Below are 23,913 nucleotides of genomic sequence, written 5' to 3' on the forward strand. Positions count from 1 at the left end.
TCAGCACGATTGAGCACGCAATTGCACGAGATAGGCTACACCGCATCCGGTAGTCTATACTAACTGTCCACCACTTACAACGGCGTAAAATAGCGGATTGAGGCTGGATGCTTATTGTGGAGAAGATCAGGTTCGGGGGAATCGGGGCATCGGGGATCTGCTCTCGTGTCCTATGTGCATCATACATAATAGCAGAATTTTGTTGGCCGCCGCATCCGTCATTACACTCACACTGAGCACACACTTTCTCAGACTACACATGCGTTTCAGCAATGATGCATTAGAAGCTGTTTACTTATCATCTATCTCCCTCTGCGTCTGCTCTGGACAATCAAGCGATGGCTTACCTAAGTATTACACCATCAGCATGACGATGTGCCAGGTGGATCCAGCACGCCATAATCCTCCAATACATGAGGCCTGGACCTTGCAGCTGTGGCGTTCGTCTTAATGCGGTATAGACCCGCATGAATATCGGGATCCTGCGTAAGGCTGTTGTGGCTAAGTACCCACCTTGCTCGTAGTCACGATGTGGAGTTGCTTTACCGATCCCAGTTGCCCTTCGTTCAGCCTTTTGATGCTAACTTCCATCTTGAATTGATCCAGGACATTGGCTGCATCCTCGCAAGATAGAGCCTCGGCTATTTTTTTTTTTCATGAATTGTGCTAGCTTGGCTTTGGAATTGTTTTGGTGACCCAACGGCTGGTCTTTGACAGCTGGTTGAAACGCGGAGACGTTGTAACTGCTTTATTGCTTTATTTCTTGCTTACTAATCTTCGGTCAAAGACCTCGTTGCCTCTGCAACTTTGTATCGTTAAGTGCTTCCACGTCAAGTTAAAAGAGCAGCTATCGACCCAAAATATGTCCAAACCGGCTCTGTCCAATGAGTGTCTCGCTCTGTTAAGGCTGCAATGCTGCGCCTGAACATTGCTGTTTTATACATTATGAAGTATGCTGACAGCTTTATCACATTTCAGGATCCTTAAGCAACAATCTCATTGACAACATTATCATCGCTGTAAACTTGTATGTGCCGATCGATGTTGATAACCTGGGGATGCGGTGTTGCACACCCTTCAAATTACACCGTTCAGCTGTCTCTAAAGATATACACCTGCGTCTGTCAAGAAGGCTCGAACCTCTGTGATACACTCCTGAGCTTTGCTGTCGAGAACTTTTACAAGCTTGATCTTTTGGTTCCTGGAGATATTCAACGCAACATTGATGATCAGGTCCCATTTTTGCATACTGCGAAACTATTGTTCGTTTATCGCCTGTTGGTATGACAGGACAGGTATCGCCGTTGACAGTCCCCAACAAAGCCTAGGTTGATATTCAGTCATCCGGCAGAGCTGTTAAATTGATATCCCAGCATAGTCTGCTCAAGCGGTCAGCTAATAGGATATTCCACACAACTTGACTCAGCCTATATGTCGTGCTGCCAAGACATTAGTCATCAGCATTGCCACGCCCGCCATCAAGAGACGGGCACGTTCATGTACAAGATAGAACCTTTGGAAGGCGCCATTTTGAATCGTGTCTCCCGAAGTCTCTCACTGCGACCTTGTTCATCATGGCGCAATTCAGGTCAAAGACATTGGACATCAGCTGTTTCATTAACGCGAGAAATATTCGCGACCATACCAAACGGAAAGTCTTTGCAGAATACGAATCGGAGAGGTACGAGAGCATTGGAATCCCGTATCTCGACGGAGATCGTCTGAATAACATCTGACACAGGCAAGCCCTCCGATACATCACACGAAATACCACCCTTCCTCAAAGAATGCGAGCCCAGGCACATCTCCAACTCTCACAAATGCACTGCTACACAAGGTTCACACAGATCAAGAATCGTTGCATCATGGGCGGAAGAGGTCGTGGTGTATTCAGTGACTTTAAGATGGCAAGGGTAGGCTTGCAGATGCTCTTACTCATTCGTCAAGGACAATTGCTAATTTACATTCACTCGGTAGTATCAATTCAGGGTTCAAGCTCTAGCTGGAAATGTTCCAGGCGTAAAGAAAGCCAGTTGGTAGTCACCTTAAGGCCGTCATGCGGAGCACTGCTCGAGAACTGGAAACCTCATCCCGCCGATGTACAATATGCATAGATGGAAGCATGGAAGGCGTTTTTGTACATACGAAACCTTTACGCCTTTTGACGCCTCAGCAAGGTACTGGAAGTTTCCTGTATTTCCATAAGTTTCATTTCTCTCGTGTCAACAGTGCTTTTCGTGTTCTGTTTCGCCTTTGGGGACTGTTGTGTCGCACGTTCCTCATAAGTCTCTCACACGCGATAAACACGCGGGTCGTTTCCGGGTTGGCCCACAAGGTAGCAAGTGAACGCAAACAGTGCAACTGCAACCACGTGATGAGGTCCTACCCAGCTCATCGACCACCAGGTTGCTTCACTCTATCTCAATCACCTTTGGCTGAAGGTAGGTAGTCCACATCTCGTCTGAGATTGTTCTTCTTCTTTACAGCTTTTTGATAAGACTCCCAACTCTCCTGTCTTCGTCATTGAATTCGCCATGTTTCGCCGCCTTGAAGATGGCCTGGTCAAGGATCATCCTGACCCGCATTGGCCTGATGATATGAACAAACTTGGGTATGTACAAACTCAGATCTGGACTGTGGCTTGCTTACTGACATGTGATTCCAGATGCTTCATCACTGAGGATGGCCTCCTGCGAAGGAAGGACAAACCTGATCAGAGGTTTGATTACTGGGTCACAAACCACGAGCGTTACAATGAAGTCCATCGCGAGGCAATGCAGAGTAGTGACAAGCCAATTTTGACAGATTCAGGCTAATTTGGACTAGAATGCATTCGCCGTGAAATTGACTCTCGAATGGCACAGCTTGGTATCGAGAAGCTGTACATGCCACAACTCATCTACGAAGAGCCTCGGGACGAGCCCCATATACCAATCTATGCACCGCCGGTGGAGATATTGAGAGCGAGGAAGCGAGTGATCATACTCATCAACGATGATTTTCAAGATCTTGGAGTGCTAGCATACCGCCATCTCTACGAACAGGGAGGTTTTGAGCATGGCTCCTGCGTAAGCACTGTCAAGGACCTCATTGCAAGATCTCCGCCTCTAGGTGTTGACGGCGATGTTAACCCTGAGACTGCAGCTCAAAGCCGCGGTGCACCGGCTTTGATTGTCTTGAATCCGGGTCAGCTGCGCTATTCGCACAAATATAACTGTGCTATGACGCGTATTTCGTGGCTGGCGATGCCGCGAAAATCGATTGCCCATCCTGCAACGGCCTTCGATGGAGACGAGAACACCGTACCGGGCCATCGGACCATAGAAGATCACATAAAGACAGTATTTGAGCAAGTCGTTGGCGACACTCGATTCGTTTCTCCAGAAGCTGAGGTATATGTAATTGCAGTCAGCGAAGGAGCTCGTGCGACCCTTGACATTCTTGACGAAAACTGGCCAAAGTACTCTCAAAGATTGACTGGTCTAGCTCTCATGGACCCTCCCGGCAATTACAAAGTTTGGGACGTGAACTTTAGGTCGTTCCTCAAGTACAGAACCCGTGCTTGGATCAAGTCTGAAAGGTCATCTAATACTCTCTTGGAGACTCATTTCACGGCCCTACCCGATAACTTTAAGGTGTATGACATCGCCAACGCCGACCAAGAGCATTATCCACCCGAAGAGAACCGGTCCGGAGTTCCCTTAGTCAAGCATGAAACCAACTGGCTCGAAAATGTTACGCAAGGCGTCTCCCGTCAACAGATCAAAGAGATCATTGGCTTCAACGATACGAAAGCTTACCTTGACCACGTCAAGAATATTGGTGCAGAAAGCGTCCTCACCAGCGCTGGAAATAGTATGATAAACCTGCCTAAAGCTGCGGCATCGGCCCAGAGTTCCACAAGCGGTCATGCTTCAAAGATTGTACAGTCTGCAACGGCTGAGACAGGTGCAAACGCAAAGAATCTTGAATCACGCATTGATCAGCTCGTCAAAGACAGCTTCAGTCAAGCCCTCTACCCTACTTTTTCCGGAGGAGATCCTGTCATAGCAGAAATGTTATTCCCGCAGGTGAAGGGATCTGTACTTGATTTCTTCGAAGAGATCGCCCAAGACCCGACGGCGTATCGTAATCCTGAATTTGCCCTTACACCTAGAACTGCTGCAGCCGAGATAGCAGATGCTGTCGACGCATTGGACCTGATGGATCCTGACGAAGCAGGAAGACTCTATGACGGAGATACACCCCTTCAGCTCGATGGCGCTACCTCTGAGGTTCAGAAAGTGCCTTTTGCTGGGACAATGGTTGACTCGCAGCTGTTGAACAAAGCAGGCTTGAGTGATGTCAGCCGTGAGAGGAGCACCAGCGTAACACTTGTCAATACCGACTGTGTCGAGCAATGTCATGAGCAAGAGAGCGAGGCCAAGGTTGGGAAGCTTGGAGAATGCAAGGGCGGTGATGATAAGTCAGGTCAGGATCTCAGAAAGGACTCTGGGGCGTGAGCACCATATGATGTCCTACCCTTCGCCGCCCAATAATCTCGACCAGACCGTAGTTTCATGGGCATACTAAAGAACTCAAATGATAAGAATAATTATAAAACGCCTCATAGCTTAAGATGAGTTATTATTCTCATAGATAGTGATGAGTTAATAATTCAAGAATAACGAGCCGACACTTGCGCGATTTATACGTTCGTAGTGACCTGACTCTCTAGGTATATATACCCCCCCTTAATTAGCATTAAGCTCGTAGTATCAGCCTTATAATATACTTCTTCCTAGGCACTATGTTCTTCCTTCTACCCTCTCTTGCGCTTCTTACAGCACTCTTTACTTCTTCTCTAGCGGAATTTGATTATGCCTTTCATCCATCGTGTGGGCAGTATCGTTCAATCCGTTCTCATGCCGAGGAAGCTATAACAGCGGCGACTCTAGCCATGAGGGTTTTACAAAACTTCGACCAGCTCGACGACGACGACGTCCGTAGAATATATTTTGAGCTAGATATCGTCAGAGACACCGGGCGACCTGATATGGAGGTTCGAAACGTATTCATTCGAGCGTATGATGTAGTCAGGATGTATGGAGAGATGCCACCCGAGGACAGCGCGAGGAACTGGCGAAGCGCAGAGCTTCTTATCTTCTGCGATGATGAACGCTGGATACGGGAGAGCAGAACAAAATGGCATGATACTGTGACTGGTCTGGATATAAACACTTGGCCGGATTGTCATGAGGATACAATTTTCCCTGGACGGGAGACATATGTGATGTACGGGCCGCATAACAACAATCGTGCGAGCCGATCAGCCTCATGGTGCGGACAGCAATGGCCCTCAACAGGCTACAAACTCATCGCCAAAAAAAAAGGTCGGGAAGAACTGGAACCTCGATAGGGACTACTTCTATAGAAAGTACATAAGCCCTTCATTACTAAGTATGTTTTTAGACATGCCGCGTACTCAGTGTAAGTTCTTGAACTTTTCTCTTTCTTTTATGTTTATGCTTATAATGGTACCGTGTATACTAACAGAGTAAAAGCTGTCATACCACATGAACCTGGTCGTGATGGTGGTCTAGTACGGGTTTTTGACTATGATATGGATCAATTTGGTAGGTCTTTAATAATGTAAGAAGGCGAGCAATAACTAAAGTCGTACAGCAAGATTTGCCCTTCTCATCCTTGTTTTACAGAAAAACCCTGGGTATAACCCAAATCCGTCGTTTTTCGAATAGTCTACAAGAGACGGATTAAGTATATAACGCACCTCCGATTCGGACAGTGACATAGACTTAGACGATACTCTATGAGTCACTTAGAGGCAGATAGCGAAAGGTAGTAACGCAAATGGAAATAGAAGAAGAAAGCATACACTATAAGGAAGAGTCATAATTCGAGAATTCCGTAGTCGTAAGTAACATAGATGGGTTCTTCTCTAAGATATCTACTATTACATAGTATTCTTAGAATAACTTACTTATCTACTCTTATATTGTTATTTGTATATACTTAAGAACTTTCTAGAGTCTTGACTCTAGAGTTATCAAGTTGTGTGATATATGATATGGATTTGGATGCGTGCGCTCGGTAAAGGCTTGGTCCACATTAAGTGCTATTGCTGTTGATGCGTATTGGTAGCCAGTGTCAGATGAGCCAGCCGTCGCGTGCAATGTAGATAACGCGCGAGACGCGGGAAGATACTGGCAGAAGAAATACGAACGAGTGAAATGGTAAAGTCCGCACGTAGTGAGGCCATTGGTCGGGCACTGGTCGCGGCGGCGGCTAAAAAGAATGAATGGACGGCTCCGAAAGAGGCGAAGCTCCTCGTGGTTACAAGCTGTATCAAACGTGTTTGAGCAGGACGGTCGACCTCACATTTGAGTCTGCTGCTGCCTTGGATTTGCTACACTACCATCCCACGAATTTGCCTTCTTTCGACTGTGTTGCAGTTTGGTCGTGCGTTGAAAAGGGTGCTGAAAGAGCTTACTTTGGCTTGGTCGATCGCTTGTCCGGCCTAATTATTAACTTCGAGATACGCTCCACCAAGTCTGTGCTGGACACTGCTCTCTTAACAACCAACAACATCAACATCAACAACCTCACTTCCACCACAAAACTATACGATTCACTACACGTACCCGACTTTAAATCCCTCTTCTCTCTCGAGATTTCACGTCAATATAAACGTTGGCAAGCCGCCTTACCGCTACTAATACTTGGCCCTCCTTTCTTCACTCACCGACACGCCGCAGTTTCGCGCATATTCCGCAAGTCTAAGTTAATTCTCGTCATCAGTCAGTAGTCAAGATCTAGCAAGAAACTGCAATGCGACTGCAAGCTAATTCTCTCTCTATCAGCATAATATTACTGCAATCTCACCGAACCTGTGCGACCGCAAACGCTCTATACCCACGCAACACTACTTGATATTCTTGGAAAGATGGCCTCAGCTCCCGCAACACAGTCCTTGAAGGTATGCAAGAGAGACAGGCTATATACTATCTCGGAAGATCTGTACTAACTATAGCTTGCAGTGCGTCGTCACTGGAGATGGTGCTGTAGGCAAGGTCAGTACACCGCTGCAAGTTTCTTGAAGCAATAGTTAACTAATTCCGAACTAGACGTGCTTGCTCATCTCTTACACAACGAACGCTTTCCCTGGAGAATACATCCCTACCGTGTATGCGATCATTCCCGTCGATCGAGACAATGCGGACGCTAACTTTGGAGCAAAGCTTTGACAATTACTCTGCTAATGTAATGGTCGACGGAAAGCCCATTAGCCTTGGACTGTGGGATACTGCCGGCCAGGAAGATTACGATAGACTGCGTCCTTTGTCGTATCCCCAGACCGATGTCTTCTTGATCTGCTTCTCAATCGTCAGCCCACCCTCTTTTGACAACGTCAAGGCGAAAGTAAGTCAATCGATGAAATACCATCACAAATCAGTCCTGACTCCTGCATAGTGGTACCCAGAGATCGAGCATCATGCACCCAATGTCCCAATCATACTCGTCGGTACGAAGTTGGATTTACGAGATGACGAGGCCACCCGTGAGAGCCTGCGCCAGAAAAAGATGGCACCTATCCAGTACGAGCAGGCCGTTATGGTTGCGAAGGAGATCAAGGCGCAGAAATACCTCGAGTGCTCAGCATTGACCCAACGTAACCTCAAGAGCGTGTTTGACGAAGCTATCAGGTCTGAATTCACTCTCGTATCGTTGTATCGTTTACACTGGAACCTGCTAACCATTCCTCGTACAGAGCGGTCCTTAGCCCACGTCCAGCCATTGGCTACAAGAAGAAATCAAAGTGTGTTGTGCTGTAAATGATGTGACAGGCGATATGAAGATCAATTTTAGACGCAACATTCCAAGAGCTATGCCATACTTCGACCGAATGAAGCTGTTTGATGACCTTAATACCATACTTTTCACCGGCGGCGTTACTTGCGATTCAGAAATGCGACACTACAACTCTCACCTCGCGCCGTAGGCGTTGCGTGAAGGATGCACTGCCTGAGACTGTACCATGCGCGGTGTCAATGGCCCCGCCTCCATGGAATTTTTTCTGAGTACCAGCATTTTTCGCACATTGGCAGTTCGAATTTCTCGCAGTCTTGGCAGAAACCTCTGACTTTTCTCCTTCACTGTCATTTGTCTTTAAGGCATTCTCCCAGAGATCCATCTGATACTTTGCGGGAATGTGGTTTGTGATACCTGGTGACAGTTGTAGATAGCGTAGAGCAATCATCTTAATGTTTCATCTCTGTCTCTTCATTGTGCTCCTCCTACATACGCTCGGATTCACTAAATAGTGCGTGATCATCTACCCCTGCGACGTACTTTAGATAAACTTGTGACTGAGGTCATCGTCGTTGTACCCTGTTAGTCCTAATCATGGATTACCACTGTGATAGCGTTTGCTGCCGGTGTCCAAGCTATACGATTTAGCTGTCTGAATCCTACCCACTCTAAGCACTTGAGCACAAGTGTCGTTACTCTGCTTTAAGCTATAGCTCTTCATACACACATACTCTATCATCATACACATGAATACAAATATGTAAAAAGATCTAAAGAGAGGAAGATGAAAGTATCTTATGATGGAAAGTGATTCTTCAAAAGATAGTCTATATGAATATATACAACTATTTATAGAATCTATTTCTACTCTCTTTACTCTCTTACTCAAGTTTTTTCCGTTTCAAGAAATAACTCTTTATATAATACACTAATCAAAGAACTTCGATTTACTATACTTGATTTATCATCTTATTATACTATCTATATAAGTCTATATAAATATTATAATATATATAGTCTAAAGATAGAGAAACTTAATGGAATAGAGAAGAGAGAGTGACTATAATATATACTAAGAGTGGTAGAATTTGTTAGGCATCCATTGTCCATTATATTTGTTGCCTTGTTGCCTATCCGCCCCACCAGAAATCCAACAACAGAAACGCATGTCGCAGGCACTTTCGCCGCGGTACTCACATGTATTCCTCAAGCGTACGCTATGTTTCATACGGGTGACTTGAACAGCGGCATTACGCTTGCGCTCCAGAGCCGAAAGTCCGTTGCGTGCTTCGTTCGAGGTAAGGCTTCCGCTTCTACATTATCCCCTGAGCATGGAAGCTCCAAGCTCCGCAGCAGGAAAGCTACCCAGCGTCGTACCACCAGGGTAGACCTGGTCTTTCAGAGAAGTGTGGGCTAATGGGTAACGGCAGATACGAACGAAGAAAGCCAGAAATGGGAAGAGAGTTGGCTTCAGGACGAGGAGGTATGAGACTGGGTATACGCCGTGGCAGCAATAGGAGAGAAAGAGCTAACGAGCGCGTAGCTTGCGAGGTTACTGAGTCAAAGAGCTGTGGTGTTGAGGTTGGAAGAGGGATCTCAGGAGGCGGGCTTTCTGGGTGCATTTTGCCCGCTCAAGGAGGTTCCGGCTTTGGTGGTCATACAGTATGCTTCATACTATCAGGAAAAGGAAGATATGCTGATCTGATTTGGTAGTAATGGACAGTTGAAAGAGCACATCGCGAGTCCGGTCGATGAAGATCAATTCAGAAAGAGGCTGAAGGCGGCGTTGGATCCAGGAGAGAGCATACCCAATTCCGCGAGTGCACAAGGCCCTACACCCTCGATCACAACACCAGCTTCTACCACTACTCCTACCGCTTCCACCACTACAACAACCCCTACCTCCCCGCCCACAACCTCCCCACCATCCCGCACCCCAGAGCAGATCCTCGCCGAGCACCAAGCCCGCGTCGAACACGAACGCATCGCCCGCGAAGCCCGCCAAAAGCAAGAAGCCGCACAAGCCAAACAACGCGCCCGCGAAGAAGCCGCCGCCCGCCAATCCCAACCACAAATCTCGCCCGCAGAGTCCAGCCGCGCCAAAGGCAAGCAGAAAGTCGAGCCCCCAGGCCTCTCCGAGCGCGAGCGCCAATCTGCTGAGGCGAAACGCATTCAGCAGACTGCGGCCGAAGAAGCACGCAAGCATAAGCTTGCGCGCGAGAAGGATCTCGAGCGCGTTCAGGCTCGCTTACGGCAGGACCAAGAAGAGCGGCGTGCGCATCAGCGGGCGCGCGAGCGCGAGCGCGAGGCTGTGGGTGTGGGTGTAGGTGCGGGTGCGAGTGCAGGTGCAGGGGCAGCGAGGAGCACACCTAGTCCGCGGCCGCAGACGAGTCGGACGACGAGTGCGGTGGGGAAGAATGTGAGCTTACAGGTCAGACTGTTTGACGGGAGTACGGTGCGGAAGAGTTTCCCGTCGGCGGAGAATCTGACGACAGCCGTGAGGCCGTGGGTGGATGGGCAATTGGAAGAAGCACCGCCACCGTACACGTTCCGGCATATCCAGGCGCCGCTGCCGAGTCGGGAGATATCGATGTCGGAAGAGGCGTCGCCGCTGGCTGAGCTGGGGTTGTTCCCGTCTGCTACGCTTGTGCTTGTTCCTGTTGCGGGATACACGAGTGCGTATGCTTCGGGACAGGGCGATGGGTATCTGGGTACGGTTCAAAGAGGTACGACGGGGGTGTTTGGGCTGGTTGGTAGTGCAATAGGGGCTGTTGTGGGTACCATGAGGGCTGTACCTGGGCTTAGGCTTCTTGTGTCGCCCGGCACAGATGGTTCACAGGATGGGAGGGCATCGGCGCCCCAGCAAGGACGTACTATGGACCAGTCGAGTTCAAGTGGTGCGCAGGGTACGCAAAACAACTCATCTGGTTCTGGACTGAAGATTAGGACATTGGCAGATCAGAGGAGGGAAGCGGGCAGGGATGATACGGAGCTGTATAATGGTAACCAGGTCAGTGGACTTTGAGTACACGATGAGTGAGTGCTAACCAGGTCTCAGCTCAACTTTGAGCCCAGAGATGACGACAATAAGTAGTCAGTCATGCTCGCATAGTCCAGTTTCGTCTTAATAGCACGATATGCGGAGATTAATGCCATATATATGAGCAGAGAGGGTTTATGATTGAGATGCTATGCTTTAGTGATTTGCCCCCCAACGTACATATTGGAAGACAGCATGCAAGTCGAGTTTTATACACATTTATAAATAACGGCTGTCTTGATTTCCGTACTGTCCGTATGCACATGCTTGCTCCATTTCCAACCCCACGCTATCATACACCGTTTGCTACCTTGTCTACCACGTCGAGGAGCTGTTGCTAGACGGTCCCTTGAAGCAATTCATCAGGGTGTCCATAGGAAACTTGCAAGCTGGCTGGTCGCCCCCGTACGCTGCGGCGCATTCCTTGAACATGCGAAGCTCAGTCGCACACTCGCCATTCTGTGCCATCTGGTCGAACTGTTGAGCCTGGGCGGGTGAGGCGGCCATCTGCTGAACTTCTTGGGGAGCGGCACTGCTGCTGCCACCGCTGAACCAGCCACCGACGGCGTGGCCGATGGACGATCCGACTGCTACACCACTGGTACACGTTAGTTATTCTCTTTATAGTATCAGGGGGGTGGAAACGGGGGGTCGAAGGTAGGGTTTTTCTTCCCCGAAAGTGGCGTTGGTAGGGCAAGAAAGCTACATACGCAGCGGTGGAAGCCATCTGGCCGAAAAGACCTGGGCCAGCGCTCTGCTGGGCCGCTGGTGCTGGTGGAGGAGGAGCCTGCTGTTGCATCGGGGGGCGAGCAGTGGCGGTAGAGGAGCTGCGAGTTTGCTGCTGCGATGGAGCTGCAGGCCGGGCTGGCGGAGGGGCCGGGCGACGTGCCGGAGCGGATCTGCCACCACCTTGACGAGGCATTTTTGATATATGTTTGGTGTTTTGGGGGGTTGTTTGTGTTTTGGATGAGAGTTGAGTTTGAGGTTTGAGAAGAAGAGGTTGTTGATGGACGACTGTAGAAGATGCGAGGTGGCTTGGCGAATCAGAGGTCTGTGCTACATTTCACGTAATCAACAGACTAGTACTATAACTCTCTGACCTCACTCCTTTTTATAGTATTGAAGAACATCAGCGTTGGTTCTATGTGCTCAGGCATCGTCTGCCTTGCTTGCTGGCAATATAACATATCATAGTTGCGCCGCATCATCGAAACCGTATAGCACACGCAGCTCGACAATTATGTAAACCAACTAGCAGACTCCGAAGATATTGAAATTGTCAATTATATTGACCTTCCTGTTCAAAGCACTCTGTGGTGAACGGCTGGAGAGTCAGTTTGCTGTCTATGAGTCTCCGAACAGACTATTCATCTTTAAGCCGATCGTCAAAGGGTAGCTTTAGTCGCGTATACAGCAGTAAGTGCCACAATCTAGGATGACTTCAATTACCCTGGTATTTGTAAATGTCGAGGCTGTGGCTCTGTATACCTCTCTAGTAAGACGTCATATTTTTGCTTGTACTCGATTCTTTCATCATAGGATATGCTGAGCTTGTATATTTGCAGTGGTCCACCGATGTACTATCGAGAGCTTTGAACGATCGTCATGGCGCTTGAAGTCGAAATAGCGCATCATGTTCAGATGTATCGCTGAAATGGATCGGGGGCCTGGATTATAACCTTGGAACGCTCTCTAGATCTGGAATAGGCTGGTATATCAAGCTGTATAGTGCACCTGTCCTCAATCTAAGGTTTATATATTTGGCTATTGATTTCGAATTGTCCGACTATGTCTCAATGCAGTTTGATCTGTTCTCCACAGAACACTTGTCCGATGTATGCACTCATCTTCTCAATCATACACTCTACCAGTATGTCTACGACCAAGAAAGTAAAAGACTGGCACGTGGGAGTCCATGCCAATCGACCGAACGCACCGGAGCACTGTTTGTGCCCCTGATTTCCAAAGGAGAAGATCTCTATGATCATGAACTTAGGTATGCCGACAGCATAAATCTATGGGAGCGTTTAAGGAGCCTGGGAGCAAACCAGTATAGAAGTCTATCTATCTGAGTAGTTTCTATAGAGTCGTCTTATGCGAAGAGCTTAGGGCAGGACCAGCAAGATGTAATCCTGCCACATGAGGAAGACATCAGGAGAAAGCATGTTCGATAATAAATTCGATGTTGCCTGATCCTGAAGAGGAAGAAAGAGGTACTATAATCGCAGCTGCCATATTTTAAATTATCTCGAACATTCCCACGGCTGAACTTGTCCTACTTCCCGTAAACACACTTCATGAATCACCGCCGACATCCTTAACATCTCTGACTTCGAACATCCTTATTCATCTCATCCTACGCAAATCACCTTCTGGGAAAACTACAGGTTTCCCTTCTCTATCATGAAGTCTTCCATCACTCTCGTTCTCGCCGCTCTGCTACACAGCAGTTCAGTAATCGCTCTGAGTCGATGTGCGACCACAGGCAGCTCAGGTGGCTTGGCTTTGGCCGCACAGATGCGCGAAGATGAGATGTTTGGTCGAGTCAATGACTCCGTAATGGACGCAAAAATTACTATTCCGACGGTGTTCCACGTTATTTATGACACTGATGAGCCGTCTTCACCAAATGTGAGTCCTTTTCCGTCCTTGTTCCATCAGCATTTCTTTGTCTTTCGGGTTTTGTCAACATTTGTGTGCACGGAGCCATTTTGCCTATTCTGCCCTCGAAGTCTTTCTCAATTGGCTCTCCATGTGACCATACTAAACCGAAAGTTGATTATTTGACTGTACAGGATAAGCGCCTCAAAGACCAACTGAAGGTCCTGAATGACGAGTACGAGCCCGCGGGATTTTCATTTGACCTCATCAATACAACGCGAACGAAAAATTCCAGATGGGCCAAATGGTCAGACCGAACTGACCGTGATATGAAAGAAGCCTTGAGGCAGGGTGTCCAAAACACTCTTAATGTCTTCTTTGTCCCGTCGATGTCTGTTGGGCTTGGTGGAGGGGTTCTAGGGGTATGTGCTATTCCTTTCACTTCTGTGGCATACGGTCAAAGGCTAAGGCTCTGATGCAGTATTGCGGGAATATAATTCAATCCCCGGAACTGGACTTGATCGAAGATGGCTGCGTCATCTTGAACTCAGCAATGACTGGTCCAGGTAGCAAAGCGCCATTCAATGAAGGAAAGACCGCCGTGCATGAAGTAGGCCATTGGCTCGGCCTCTGGCATGTCTTTGATATCACATGCCTCGGAGCCGGTGACCTGATTGACGACACAACTCCCCAGTCCATGGCAACCCTTGGTTGCAATACGACCCAAGATAGCTGTGAAGGTGGCCTGAAAGACAACATTCACAACTTTCTTGACTACTCCGATGATGCATGCATGAATGAGTTCACACCTGGTCAGGTGAAGCGGATGCACAGTTGTGAGTACTTCTCTCTGCTGTATGAGTAGCTTTGCTGACTACTTCAGCATGGGATAAGTTTAGAGCCCAAGATGAATAGATCGCAAGGTTTCATCGGCAAGAGCCAATTCGGTAGTAGATTAGTAATGCATTGATACTGTTTGCTCCCGTCTTTTAGCATTTCGAGTGAGCTTGAGATCGCCATGAATGAGGAAGAGGACGGTGTCTTGACACAGGAGACTTTGGTGTACCAGTATCCATCGGTAGACAAGATATGTACCTCATTGGGTCTCAGGTGTCCGTTCAAGTGTTCCTCCTTTACGGGACAACAGATCTCAAGGACACATCTGAGGGGACTTCAAGATCAAGAGGGTGTGTCATACAAGTCGCGTATAGGAGCTCAATAACACACCGAGACCCTGCATGTATGAGATTATGGTGAGAAGATGGTGCAGCCCAAGTTGTTGATCTCTCGGTGGTCTCTTTCAGGGTGAGTATTATCTTGAGGGAAGTTATGCGTTTCGGTAGAAGCAGGCACGATATCGCTCCTTTGATCCCGGACGGGAAAGTTGCCCCGGACGAAAAGGTTGCCAATGTGAATCAAAGCTGCCATCATGTCTGATCTGTGCCTACGACCATACACAGTATGCTCATCGCCTCCAGCTTTATCTTTCATTCATACAACGCGATTTCTGCATCGTCATTCGTTCAAGATCAAGCTTCACATACTTTGCAGACGGTATAGCCGTACCAGCTACAACTACGTCTCCTTTCCATCTTGGGAGTCCTCATACACGAGACTAGGCACAGAACTTCGACCCTAACTCATCAGCCCACAATGGCCCCTATCACTACAGCCCCTTTAATATGCGCAGCCTGCAAGAAAACCGCCACCGATCTCAGAGTCCTCAACAAAACCTTCAAGCCATGCGAAAAATGCAAGACAATCCAATACTGCTCCGTCGCCTGCAAGAAAGCCGACCACAAACGCCACAAGAAGATCTGCGCCGCGCTCGAAAAGGAGTACACCAGCGCACAGGCAAGGCAAGAAAAGAAAACCCCACCGCTACCACCACCCGCAACGCCCAGCTCCGAAACCCTCGTCCCATACACCCCAGCCAGCCACCAAAGAACAGTCGCCCAACAACTCGCCGCCACCCTCGAGCAGCGCGTCAAGCTCGAGCAAAACATGAAGGCACCCACCGCAGGCCTCATGACGCCCTCCGACCTAGCCAGCGGCATCAAGTCGAACCCGCTCTACTGGAAGTTCCTGGACGAGTCGATGCGCGCAAACAACATGTACGCCACAATCGAGAACATCGACACGCCGATCCACGAGCCGCTCACGCGGCTACACGAGAACAGATTCCTGCACGACCTCGCGCCCAACGACACGTTTGCCCTGCTCATTGACGCCTTCCGCCTCGACGAGCACCGCAGGAACAAGGCTGATAGGCCTTCGGCCGACGGCATCTACACGGGCGCGCCAAACGACCTGGTGCCGTTTCGGAGGTTTGTTGCGCGCGCGCATGCGCGGCCGAGTTTGCTGCCGCCGTGGTGGAATGAGGCGTGGAGTCAGGCGGATGCGGAGCTGTATGGCACGTGGGAGACGGTGTATAGTGGTGATGTGTGGGTGATTGAGCGGTTTAGCAATCTGTTTGAGACGATGGATCCGGATGGGGTGGCGGAGTATTATGAGAATTCGATGGTGCCGATGTATTTGGTTATGTTTGCGATGAGGGTGTGGGATCGTGATGCGCATATTGGGGACTTGATGGTTGAGGCGTTGGAGGAGAAGGAGAAGATGGTTAAGGTGTACGGGAGTGGGATTGGGAATGGGGATGGGAATGGGAAGGCGGGTTTGGGAGGAGAGGGTAAGGTGGATGGAGAGGCGGAGGGGGAGAAGGAGGAGGAGGAAGTAGAGGCGGAGAGTGGGACGGGGAGTGAGCTGAATATGTTGCTGCAGCCTCTGACTTTGAAAGACAATGATAAGTCTGAGGAGAAGAAGCCTGATGAGAAGGGCTCTGGAAAGCAGAACTCTGAGAAACCGGAAGCGAAGAAACTAGAAGACAAGGAGCCAGAGGAGAAGTCTGAAAAGCAGAACTCTAAAAGCACAGCCTCGGAAAGATCAGAAGAGAAACAGCTAGAAGGAAAGAAACTAGAAGACAAGAAATCGGAAGAAAAGAAAGAAAGAGAAGAAAATGAAGGGGTTATGACAGGCGAGAAGGCCTCGGCGAAGGAAGAAGATGAGGAGAAAAAGGCAGAGGAATTGTAAGAATGACAAGAGTGAAGCGTTGAGAAACAGATCGTTACCAGGAGTAAATTACTCAAGCCAAACAAAAACGTACGTGAGATTATCAAGAAGACATTGTAGTCTTAGAGCAGATAGCAGAGTTGGGTATCTGAAACTGAACCAAGACCATAAGACAGGAGTAAAATACAAGCAAAGCAATCACTGATATGGCACAACGAAATATACCATGCATGCATGCATGCACATGTATGCTAAAGACTATGCTCACCTCTTCCCCCCTTCCCCTCCCCTCCCAAAGACTCATGTCAACAGAATATCGTATCCGTCCTTCTCGATCCTCACAGCCTCCTCATCAGTCGCATATCTCCTCCTCACCAGCTCAAACACAATCAGCCCGGCACTCGTGCTGGGTACCTGCCGCAGCGTATTGCCCGCAAAGCCGCGATACAGCCACGTCCTCCACCCGCCTGCTTTCTTCGCTTCGACTGCACACTGCTGCAGCGTCTGCTCATAAGCTTTGTAGTACAGCCTCATCATGCCCTGCCTCCCACCACCAGCCTTCTGCTCCCGCACACGCGCATCCAAGCCCTCCAGCCGCGCATAATGCACCCCCTGCACCTCACCCAACGGATGCACAACAACCTGCTGCGCGACACTCGCCAGCACCCCGCCGGCAAGTATAAAGCTCGGCTCAATACTATAATGCGGGCGAATAACGGGCCTCTCATCGCCCGTCACCGCACTCTGCACACGCGCCTGCCCACCACGATCCCCATAAAACCGAGTCACAAACTCGTAAAACGCCTGGCTTTTGACCGTCTCAAACGTGCTGAAGAAGAGCGCTGCACCGAACGCGTCGCGCACAAAGGAGAGGGAAAACCCGGCGAATATGCCGCGGAGGCCGATCTGGGAGAGCTTCGCGGAGGCGTAGTGTAGCATGTGCTTGTAGCGGCCTTGCTGCATTTCCTTGGCCTGGAAGCGGACTTGGAGGGCGTCGAGGGGTGCGGCGACGAGGGACTGGATGGCGCCGGCGGCGAAGCCGGCGAGGAAGGTGTGTGTGTACCAGGCTGGCGGGTAGGCGCGTTTTGTGGAGCGGGCGGAGGGGTCGTGCATGAGGCCGAGGAATTGGAGGTAGGAGACGTAGAGGATGGAGCCGACGAGGGTGTTTGCGAGGAGAGGCGGGAGGACTTGGAGCGGGAGAAAGGACCAGCCGTGCGTGCGGACGGCGTGGGTGAGGAGGCCCGGTGTGGTGAGGCGCCAGGAGAATCTCGACGAGGTGGTTTGGGTGTAGTATGGGTTTATGGCGCGGGGGTAGCCCTGGTGGATTGTATGTCAGTTACTTGTAAGGGGTGAGAGGTGAGGTGGTTGTTGTATATACCATGTAGCTATACGGAGGTTAGAAAGTGGTTTTTATAAGGAGGGAGGAGGTGGTTTAGCACACGTACTCGACTCTTGCTCTGAAAAAGGCCTTCATGGGCGCGCGGAAGTAGAATGCGACCATGCGAGCTGTGAGTGCTCTCATTGTGGCCGCTGTTGCGCCTGTGGTGGCTTTGTCTTTGGGCTTCTTGCGTTCATCTTGTGGGAGGACTGGCAGCACAGTGCGCGGTGACGGGAGGCCATCGGAGGATGCGCCACTCATGATCCGCGGGACTTTGAGGTTCGAGAGATTGCGGAGACATCTAAGCTACGCTCGTAGGAAGATGTAGGTGTGCGAAGAGTGCGGTCTGGTCATGGGAGCTCATGTCGCTTGGTGATGGAGGTGGTGGTGGAGGTCAGAGGGTACGTTGGTGGTGGGTCTTTGGGTTGCACTTATGCCTGAGGCAGCAAACATGTCACTGGCATATAGCAACGCCATCACGTTTACCTTCGACGAGAATTACAGTTTGGACACAGTATGAAGCGTGGGATTAAATGAACGTGTAAAGTTGATGTCAACTAACTAACTAACAATAAGTAAACGAAGGACATACACCAGATAACCCTTCTGAATAGACTCCGCGGCAACCGGGCCGCTCACACTATTCATTACAAACTTAGGAAGCAAAGCAAAATCAAGAACCTCAGCGAATATCTCCATGGCTAATTGCCGACAACCCATATCATCATATACAGAGTGGTGAGAAATAACGACGCCGTGGCCGCTTCCAGAACCCCTTTCCCAAGCTTCTTGTGCACAAATCTCCCTTGCTCCTGTGATTGCGTTGGTCCAGAGACAACCGGATCCCGCCTCGCAAGAAACTGACCAGGTCGCTCATAACCACTGACAGGTTTGTCCTCATGCACATCATCATCTTCGCCGTGTATGATCATTCCTTGCGGCTCGTTCCCGGCTGCGACGCCGACACCTAGGGATGCATCTGAGGGAAGGGGGTCGAGTTTGAACTCAGAGCCCAGGGTCGGTTCAAGGCTTGGCTCTGGAATGGCGATTGTGATTGAGGGAGTATGAACACCCTTTGCTGCTACAGTAATCGTTTTTGTGTTACGAATCGTAGTTGTGTAGGTCAGAGTGAAGTCTGCTGCTATGTCGGTGGCTTGGCCGGCCTGGACAGCTTGGGAGGCTTGGGAGGCTTGGGAGAAACGAGGGCTTCCATACGGAGCGATGATGGGTAATGTACAGACCGGGGCTTGCGTTGGGATCACGCCAGAGCTGGCTACGGGCGAGGGTGATGTGGGGGAGGGTGATATTGGCGGTGGTGATATGGGGGATGGTAATGTGGGGGAAGGTAATGTGGATGGTGTGGCGTCTGTCGAAACATTCGCTAAGCTTGCTGCAGTCTGAGGTGCGGATATACCCGTGGAGATCAACGATGGACCAGTGATGGAGGGCACGGGCGGGCTGGTAATGTCTGGCAAGAGGATATAGGAATGCTTGATGGTGTTTGAGCCATATTTTTCCACGATCAAAGAAAAGATTTCAGGATCCACAGTCCTTATTTCATACTCCGTGGTGTATATTGTTTTCGTGGTGATACCATCAGGGACCGCGACTGTCTCGGAGAAATTCGAACGCACTGTAGTGCCGATGCTGGAGGTCTGGGCTGGTACCACAACGCTGGAATTCGCTGCGGATGTTACCAAGTAGCTGCTCCATGAGGACGGAATCGACAGCGACATGGGTGTAGGAGAGGCCGCTGTCGTAAGATTAATTGTAGCTGGCATTTCCAGAGTGAGTATCGAGGGAGTTTCGGAAGGCAGTGGCTCTGTCTCGGCAGAAGAAAGACCAGCAGCAGGCTGAGTCGGAAACTCGACTTGCGAGACGCCTGGTATTGCTATAGTCCAGGCTATCGACTGGGCGACGAGAAGCGGAAGAAAAAGAGGACGATATTTGTTCATATTTTGACTTGAGTGTTTGAAGGTATTGGGTGAGAGAAACAGAAAGGTAGCAGAGCTAACCTACACGATGTACAGGATAAACCACCCTAGGACAGGTGTGACGGATTTTTTTACTTACAAGAACGATAATGAATGGGCTGTAAGAGACTCATTGAGAAAGTAGTGAATAGCGCTTTTCGCATCGTTTACCTTTGAAAGAGCCCTGGAGTTGTCACTTTGTCAATAGGACGGCTATTGACCGTGCTTACCTGAGGACTTGTTGTAGTGACGCAGCTGAACCAACCTTAGACACAAATACACAGTGCTGTAGGCATTGAAAGCGTTGAAGCTGTGATGCATGTCTCTGGTGTTGTATGCCAGACGGTGGTACAATAGCAACTTTTTGGTCTGAATAAGCTTTTCTGCGCGGCTTGGCCTCTGGTTGGCATAGTGGAACGTATGACAAGGTGTGCCAACGGACGCACTTGGGGAATTCAATTGCCGACTTGCAGCAGAAACCGTGACATTCTAGATTGTGGAGCTGCGACTCTTTATGGCTGAAAGCTGGAGGAGTACGGTGGAGTGGGCATAGTCGTCCACCCATCGCTACAGTTACACCAGTCACTGCCCTTATCAAGATGATGGACGTTTTCTCCCGATAACGCGAACAACATGCATCATGCGGACGTGTGCAGTAGAGAAGACCGGGAATGGAGTGTCAGACGGCTCGGCGCCAACCCTCCAAGACGCACGCGCGAGACGCGATCAGCACCGTCTTACCGGATGCAGCTGGCGACTATGACGAAGGGCGTCAGCAGTAGAGATACGAACCAGAAGAGTGCTGATTGTGATATGGCACGAAGGGGATGAATGTCTGATTTTGTAGAGTGAATGAAGATTGTTGATGAAGTCAGAATGGAAGAAGAAGAAGAAGAAGAAGAAGAAGAAGAAGGATGATGGCATGACGAGATTGTTTAATTTGAGATAAGGGTCTTCCTGCCGTGCCTCAGGCCGAAGGATGGATAAACACAAGGGGAGGGGGGGGGAGCATGACGAGATATTCTCGGATCAACCTTCTTACCATTCGACCCGTGCACGACCACTCAACAATCAACCACGGACCACACACTTGAGCACCGAATAACAAACTGACCCTCACTGACCACTGACCACCGCCCACTGACCACTCTTCTCCGATCCTCCCAATAATACCAATTATCACCTGCACCCCATTCAAGCCTCCTCTGTACTAGTGCCCCCCGGACGCTATGCCATCCATGTGTTTCATTCTCTTAGCGCCACAACTGCAATATCACTCCCTCGTCTCCTCCATGACTTCACTGTCCTTCTTGTTTTTCTGATTGATGACCGGTGCCGTAGAGCGAGCTTGGTGTTCTCTGTGTCTTGCTTCGTTTCGTGCGCTCCCATGTCGGCCGTTTAGACTTTTTGCACTATCATCACTATAGATTTCATGCATTGTTGGAGCCTGTCAGTCTTGCTTACATAGCCAGCATGTTTTCGAAATTCCGGAGCCGCAGCAACAGCGAGGGGAAGGAGAAGCCTGTCCATACGGAGATGGATGATTCCATCTCAAAGCCCAAATCAAGATGGAGCATGGGCATTCTGAACGACAAGGAGACGGACGAGGTTCCAGGTAAGCTCGCCACGTCCTTGTGTCGCCAGCATCCTCAATAGATATCACAGGTTCCGTCCTGCTCCTGTCGAACGTCCACCAGAGGAACGAGCCGCTCGGACTCCGTCATGCTGAGGCTCGCACATCTGCCTCCTCGATTCCCTCGCCATATCCGGCCTCGATCAGGACACGAGACCGCAGTAGAGACTCGAGAGCGACGCGTCACTCTGTGCCCGAAGTCAAGAAGACTGCCGACGGTACCATCATCCTGGACCCACAGCCAGACGACACGCCCAACGATCCCCTAAACTGGCCGTCGTGGCGTCGAGACAGCGCCCTGCTCTCCATCGGCCTGTACTGTATGTTGGGCGGCGGCGTCACGCCCATGCTAGCAGCCGGGTTCCCGGACGTTGCGGAGACATACCACGTGCCGCTTCCTCGCGTCGCGCTGACGACGGGCTTGTGTATGACGGGTCTCGGCATCGGCTCGGTCATCATGTCCCCGACGGCAATCAAGTTTGGCAAACGGCCGGTCTATCTTGCGTCTGCGATCCTCTTCGCCACGAGTTCGGTCTGGTGCGCCCTCTCGCCAAACTATGTGTCCCTCCTTATTGCAAGGATAGTCCAGGGCATCTCGGTTAGTCCGGTGGAGTGCCTGCCCTCTGCGACGATTGCAGAGATCTTCTTCCTGCATGAACGGGCGTATCGCTTGGGGGTGTATACGCTGTTACTGCTTGGTGGCAAGAACCTGGTTCCGCTCGGTAAGTGCTGGAGAGCGTACCGGTTGGCTTTTACTAAAGCCATCAAAGTCAGTGCCGCTATCATCCAATCGCTAGGCTGGAGATGGGTATTCTGGTAAGTCATGTGACTGATATCAACGAAATCCTGGTCCTAACTCCCATAGGATACTCGCCATGGTCATCGGGTTCTGCTTCTTTCTCTTATTCCTCTTTGTGCCCGAAACATTCTGGGACCGCACGCCGAGAGCGAGAAAACACCATCGTGGCAAGAAGAAGCCAAGCCGGCTGAGTCTACACAGCATTGTCCAGTCCCATCATACAAATCCTACTACTCCTGTCCAATCGCCCGCTGCCGACACGTCCTTTGTCAACTCGCCCATCATCCCATCACCCACATCACCAACTCACGACAATGCCAACATCGGCCTAGACCACGGCATCACTACCCCCCGCCAACATAAAAACGTCCACGTAGGCTTCGCAGAAGCCCTACCAACAGACACCACCCAACCCGACCGAGACATCGAGAAAGCAAACCACCCAATCCCCGAACCCGCCGCCATCCACACCACCACCACCACCACCACCGACCCCTCCCACCCCATCCGCCCCATCCTCACCCGCGAACCCTCCGTCCTCTCCACCGCAACCACACCCCCACCCCCAAACCACTACACAGACCACTACCGCAGCGCACCCCCGCGCACCTTCATCGCCTCCCTAGCCCCATACTCGGGCCGCCTCGCACCGGGAAACTGGTTCCTCATCGCCCTCCGCCCCTTCATCCTCTTCGCCTACCCGGCCGTCCTCTGGTCCTCGGCCACCTACGCCCTCTCCGTCGGCTGGCTCGCCCTGCTCTCCGAATCCGTAAGCCACGTCTACGAGCAGCGCGCAAGCTACAACTTCACCAGCCTCCAAGTCGGCCTCGTCTATCTCGCGCCCTTCATCGGGGGTATTCTCGGCACCGTCGTCGCGGGCCGGCTATCGGATGTTGTTGTGCGCTGGATGAGTCGGCGGAATGACGGCGTGTATGAGCCTGAGTTTCGGCTTGTGATGGCGCTGCCGATTGCGGTTAGTACGACGGCGGGACTGATGGGGTTTGGGTGGAGTGCGCAGGAGCGGGATGCGTGGATTGTGCCGACGGTGTTTTTTGGGGTGATTGGGTTTGGGTGTGCGTTGGGGAGCACGACGGCGATTACGTTTTGTGTGGATAGTTATCGGCAGTATGCGGGGGAGGCGTTGGTGACGTTGAATTTCTCGAAGAGTGCGTTTTGGTCCTTCCTTTTTTTGCTTTGCCTCGCCCTGCCTTGTCCTCCTTCCTTCCTTCTCACAATCTGGCTCCTTCCTAGAACACACACACACACACTCACTTACCCAAAACACAACATAATCAAACTAACGTCGAATGGGCAGATATCTTCCACGGCCTCGTCTTCTCGCTCTTCTTCACCCGCTGGCTCGATGCTGCTGGTCCGCGCACCGTCTTTCTGGCTACCGGTGGGCTGCAGCTCTTCGTCATGCTGTGGAGCATTCCGATGTATATCTACGGTAAGCGTGCGCGCATGTGGACGGTGCGGCAGAGGATGATGGAGAGGTTTTAGGGGTTAAGGGGTTTGGGGGCTTTTGGTTTTGGGGGGGGGTTTATTTTTGGGGTGGAGGGGGTATGGATGGGGGATATGGGTATGGGTATGGGGTATATATGCATATAT

At 50.4% G+C, this 23,913-nt stretch overlaps 12 protein-coding genes across 12 annotated transcripts; 9 read left to right on the plus strand and 3 right to left on the minus strand.

Annotated features, from left to right (window-relative positions):
- Positions 1-1,574: 1,574 nt before the first annotated feature.
- Positions 1,575-2,040, plus strand: EJ05DRAFT_500973 (glucocorticoid receptor-like (DNA-binding domain); the record flags this gene model as incomplete). Its single annotated transcript, XM_033747051.1, has 3 exons — positions 1,575-1,681; positions 1,742-1,913; positions 1,978-2,040. 3 exons carry the CDS (start codon positions 1,575-1,577, stop codon positions 2,038-2,040), a joined length of 342 nt encoding a protein of 113 aa, XP_033599887.1.
- A 494-nt stretch (positions 2,041-2,534) lies between these two features.
- Positions 2,535-4,502, plus strand: EJ05DRAFT_500974 (uncharacterized protein; the record flags this gene model as incomplete). Its single annotated transcript, XM_033747052.1, has 3 exons — positions 2,535-2,611; positions 2,666-2,781; positions 2,827-4,502. The coding sequence occupies 3 exons, from the start codon at positions 2,535-2,537 to the stop codon at positions 4,500-4,502; spliced, it is 1,869 nt and encodes a 622-aa protein (XP_033599888.1).
- A 287-nt stretch (positions 4,503-4,789) lies between these two features.
- Positions 4,790-5,738, plus strand: EJ05DRAFT_486492 (uncharacterized protein; the record flags this gene model as incomplete). Its single annotated transcript, XM_033745534.1, has 4 exons — positions 4,790-5,372; positions 5,452-5,469; positions 5,544-5,615; positions 5,665-5,738. 4 exons carry the CDS (start codon positions 4,790-4,792, stop codon positions 5,736-5,738), a joined length of 747 nt encoding a protein of 248 aa, XP_033599889.1.
- Positions 5,739-6,943: 1,205 nt separating this feature from the next.
- EJ05DRAFT_486493 (uncharacterized protein) lies at positions 6,944-7,832 on the plus strand (the record flags this gene model as incomplete). Its single annotated transcript, XM_033745535.1, has 6 exons — positions 6,944-6,976; positions 7,038-7,070; positions 7,125-7,183; positions 7,239-7,419; positions 7,471-7,703; positions 7,769-7,832. 6 exons carry the CDS (start codon positions 6,944-6,946, stop codon positions 7,830-7,832), a joined length of 603 nt encoding a protein of 200 aa, XP_033599890.1.
- Positions 7,833-8,965: 1,133 nt separating this feature from the next.
- On the plus strand, positions 8,966-11,086 carry EJ05DRAFT_476700 (uncharacterized protein). The gene is made up of 5 exons (XM_033744093.1): positions 8,966-9,107; positions 9,240-9,292; positions 9,353-9,471; positions 9,523-10,819; positions 10,868-11,086. Exons 1-5 carry the CDS (start codon positions 9,029-9,031, stop codon positions 10,901-10,903), a joined length of 1,584 nt encoding a protein of 527 aa, XP_033599891.1. The 5' UTR covers positions 8,966-9,028; the 3' UTR covers positions 10,904-11,086.
- Positions 10,947-11,660, minus strand: EJ05DRAFT_476702 (uncharacterized protein). The gene has a single exon (XM_033744094.1). The coding sequence runs from the start codon at positions 11,354-11,356 to the stop codon at positions 11,165-11,167; it is 192 nt and encodes a 63-aa protein (XP_033599892.1). The 5' UTR covers positions 11,357-11,660; the 3' UTR covers positions 10,947-11,164.
- A 1,426-nt stretch (positions 11,661-13,086) lies between these two features.
- On the plus strand, positions 13,087-13,755 carry EJ05DRAFT_389864 (uncharacterized protein). Its single transcript, XM_033741315.1, has one exon. The coding sequence runs from the start codon at positions 13,253-13,255 to the stop codon at positions 13,634-13,636; it is 384 nt and encodes a 127-aa protein (XP_033599893.1). The 5' UTR covers positions 13,087-13,252; the 3' UTR covers positions 13,637-13,755.
- Positions 13,639-14,279, plus strand: EJ05DRAFT_427294 (zincin; the record flags this gene model as incomplete). The annotated part of the gene is made up of 2 exons (XM_033741514.1): positions 13,639-13,906; positions 13,978-14,279. Coding segments are annotated over 2 exons (570 nt in total), but the record flags the coding sequence as incomplete, so codon positions are not given.
- Positions 14,280-14,709: 430 nt separating this feature from the next.
- On the plus strand, positions 14,710-16,724 carry EJ05DRAFT_389997 (uncharacterized protein). Its single transcript, XM_033741316.1, has one exon. The coding sequence runs from the start codon at positions 15,104-15,106 to the stop codon at positions 16,538-16,540; it is 1,437 nt and encodes a 478-aa protein (XP_033599895.1). The 5' UTR covers positions 14,710-15,103; the 3' UTR covers positions 16,541-16,724.
- A 95-nt stretch (positions 16,725-16,819) lies between these two features.
- EJ05DRAFT_453247 (mitochondrial carrier protein-like protein) lies at positions 16,820-18,116 on the minus strand (the record flags this gene model as incomplete). Its single annotated transcript, XM_033742425.1, has 2 exons — positions 17,961-18,116; positions 16,820-17,836 (listed from the first exon to the last, which is right to left on the minus strand). Exons 1-2 carry the CDS (start codon positions 18,039-18,041, stop codon positions 16,820-16,822), a joined length of 1,098 nt encoding a protein of 365 aa, XP_033599896.1. The 5' UTR covers positions 18,042-18,116.
- Positions 18,117-18,436: 320 nt separating this feature from the next.
- EJ05DRAFT_538643 (uncharacterized protein) lies at positions 18,437-20,191 on the minus strand (the record flags this gene model as incomplete). Its single annotated transcript, XM_033749471.1, has 3 exons — positions 18,437-19,912; positions 19,971-19,999; positions 20,101-20,191. 3 exons carry the CDS (start codon positions 20,189-20,191, stop codon positions 18,599-18,601), a joined length of 1,434 nt encoding a protein of 477 aa, XP_033599897.1. The 3' UTR covers positions 18,437-18,598.
- Positions 20,192-20,946: 755 nt separating this feature from the next.
- On the plus strand, positions 20,947-23,823 carry EJ05DRAFT_465569 (MFS general substrate transporter). Its single transcript, XM_033742780.1, has 4 exons — positions 20,947-21,485; positions 21,536-22,319; positions 22,369-23,468; positions 23,618-23,823. The coding sequence occupies exons 1-4, from the start codon at positions 21,344-21,346 to the stop codon at positions 23,803-23,805; spliced, it is 2,214 nt and encodes a 737-aa protein (XP_033599898.1). The 5' UTR covers positions 20,947-21,343; the 3' UTR covers positions 23,806-23,823.
- Positions 23,824-23,913: the final 90 nt, after the last annotated feature.

This window comes from Pseudovirgaria hyperparasitica (assembly GCF_010093815.1).
Source record: "Pseudovirgaria hyperparasitica strain CBS 121739 unplaced genomic scaffold EJ05scaffold_9, whole genome shotgun sequence".
Classification (NCBI taxonomy): domain Eukaryota; kingdom Fungi; phylum Ascomycota; class Dothideomycetes; order Acrospermales; family Acrospermaceae; genus Pseudovirgaria; species Pseudovirgaria hyperparasitica.

What these genes read in the sequence shown, in the direction of transcription:
- EJ05DRAFT_465569 (XM_033742780.1), top strand. Translation starts at nt 21,344, where the DNA reads ATGTTTTCGAAATTCCGGAGCCGCAGCAACAGCGAGGGGAAGGAGAAG. An exon ending in GGAGACGGACGAGGTTCCAG is followed by an intron (nt 21,486 to 21,535) that starts GTAAGCTCGCCA and finishes TAGATATCACAG; the next exon opens with GTTCCGTCCTGCTCCTGTCG. An exon ending in GGCTGGAGATGGGTATTCTG is followed by an intron (nt 22,320 to 22,368) that starts GTAAGTCATGTG and finishes TAACTCCCATAG; the next exon opens with GATACTCGCCATGGTCATCG.
- EJ05DRAFT_476700 (XM_033744093.1), top strand. Translation starts at nt 9,029, where the DNA reads ATGTTTCATACGGGTGACTTGAACAGCGGCATTACGCTTGCGCTCCAG. An exon ending in CGTTGCGTGCTTCGTTCGAG is followed by an intron (nt 9,108 to 9,239) that starts GTAAGGCTTCCG and finishes GGGTAACGGCAG; the next exon opens with ATACGAACGAAGAAAGCCAG. An exon ending in GTTGGCTTCAGGACGAGGAG is followed by an intron (nt 9,293 to 9,352) that starts GTATGAGACTGG and finishes ACGAGCGCGTAG; the next exon opens with CTTGCGAGGTTACTGAGTCA.
- EJ05DRAFT_476702 (XM_033744094.1), bottom strand. Translation starts at nt 11,356, where the DNA reads ATGGCCGCCTCACCCGCCCAGGCTCAACAGTTCGACCAGATGGCACAG.
- EJ05DRAFT_389864 (XM_033741315.1), top strand. Translation starts at nt 13,253, where the DNA reads ATGAAGTCTTCCATCACTCTCGTTCTCGCCGCTCTGCTACACAGCAGT.
- EJ05DRAFT_389997 (XM_033741316.1), top strand. Translation starts at nt 15,104, where the DNA reads ATGGCCCCTATCACTACAGCCCCTTTAATATGCGCAGCCTGCAAGAAA.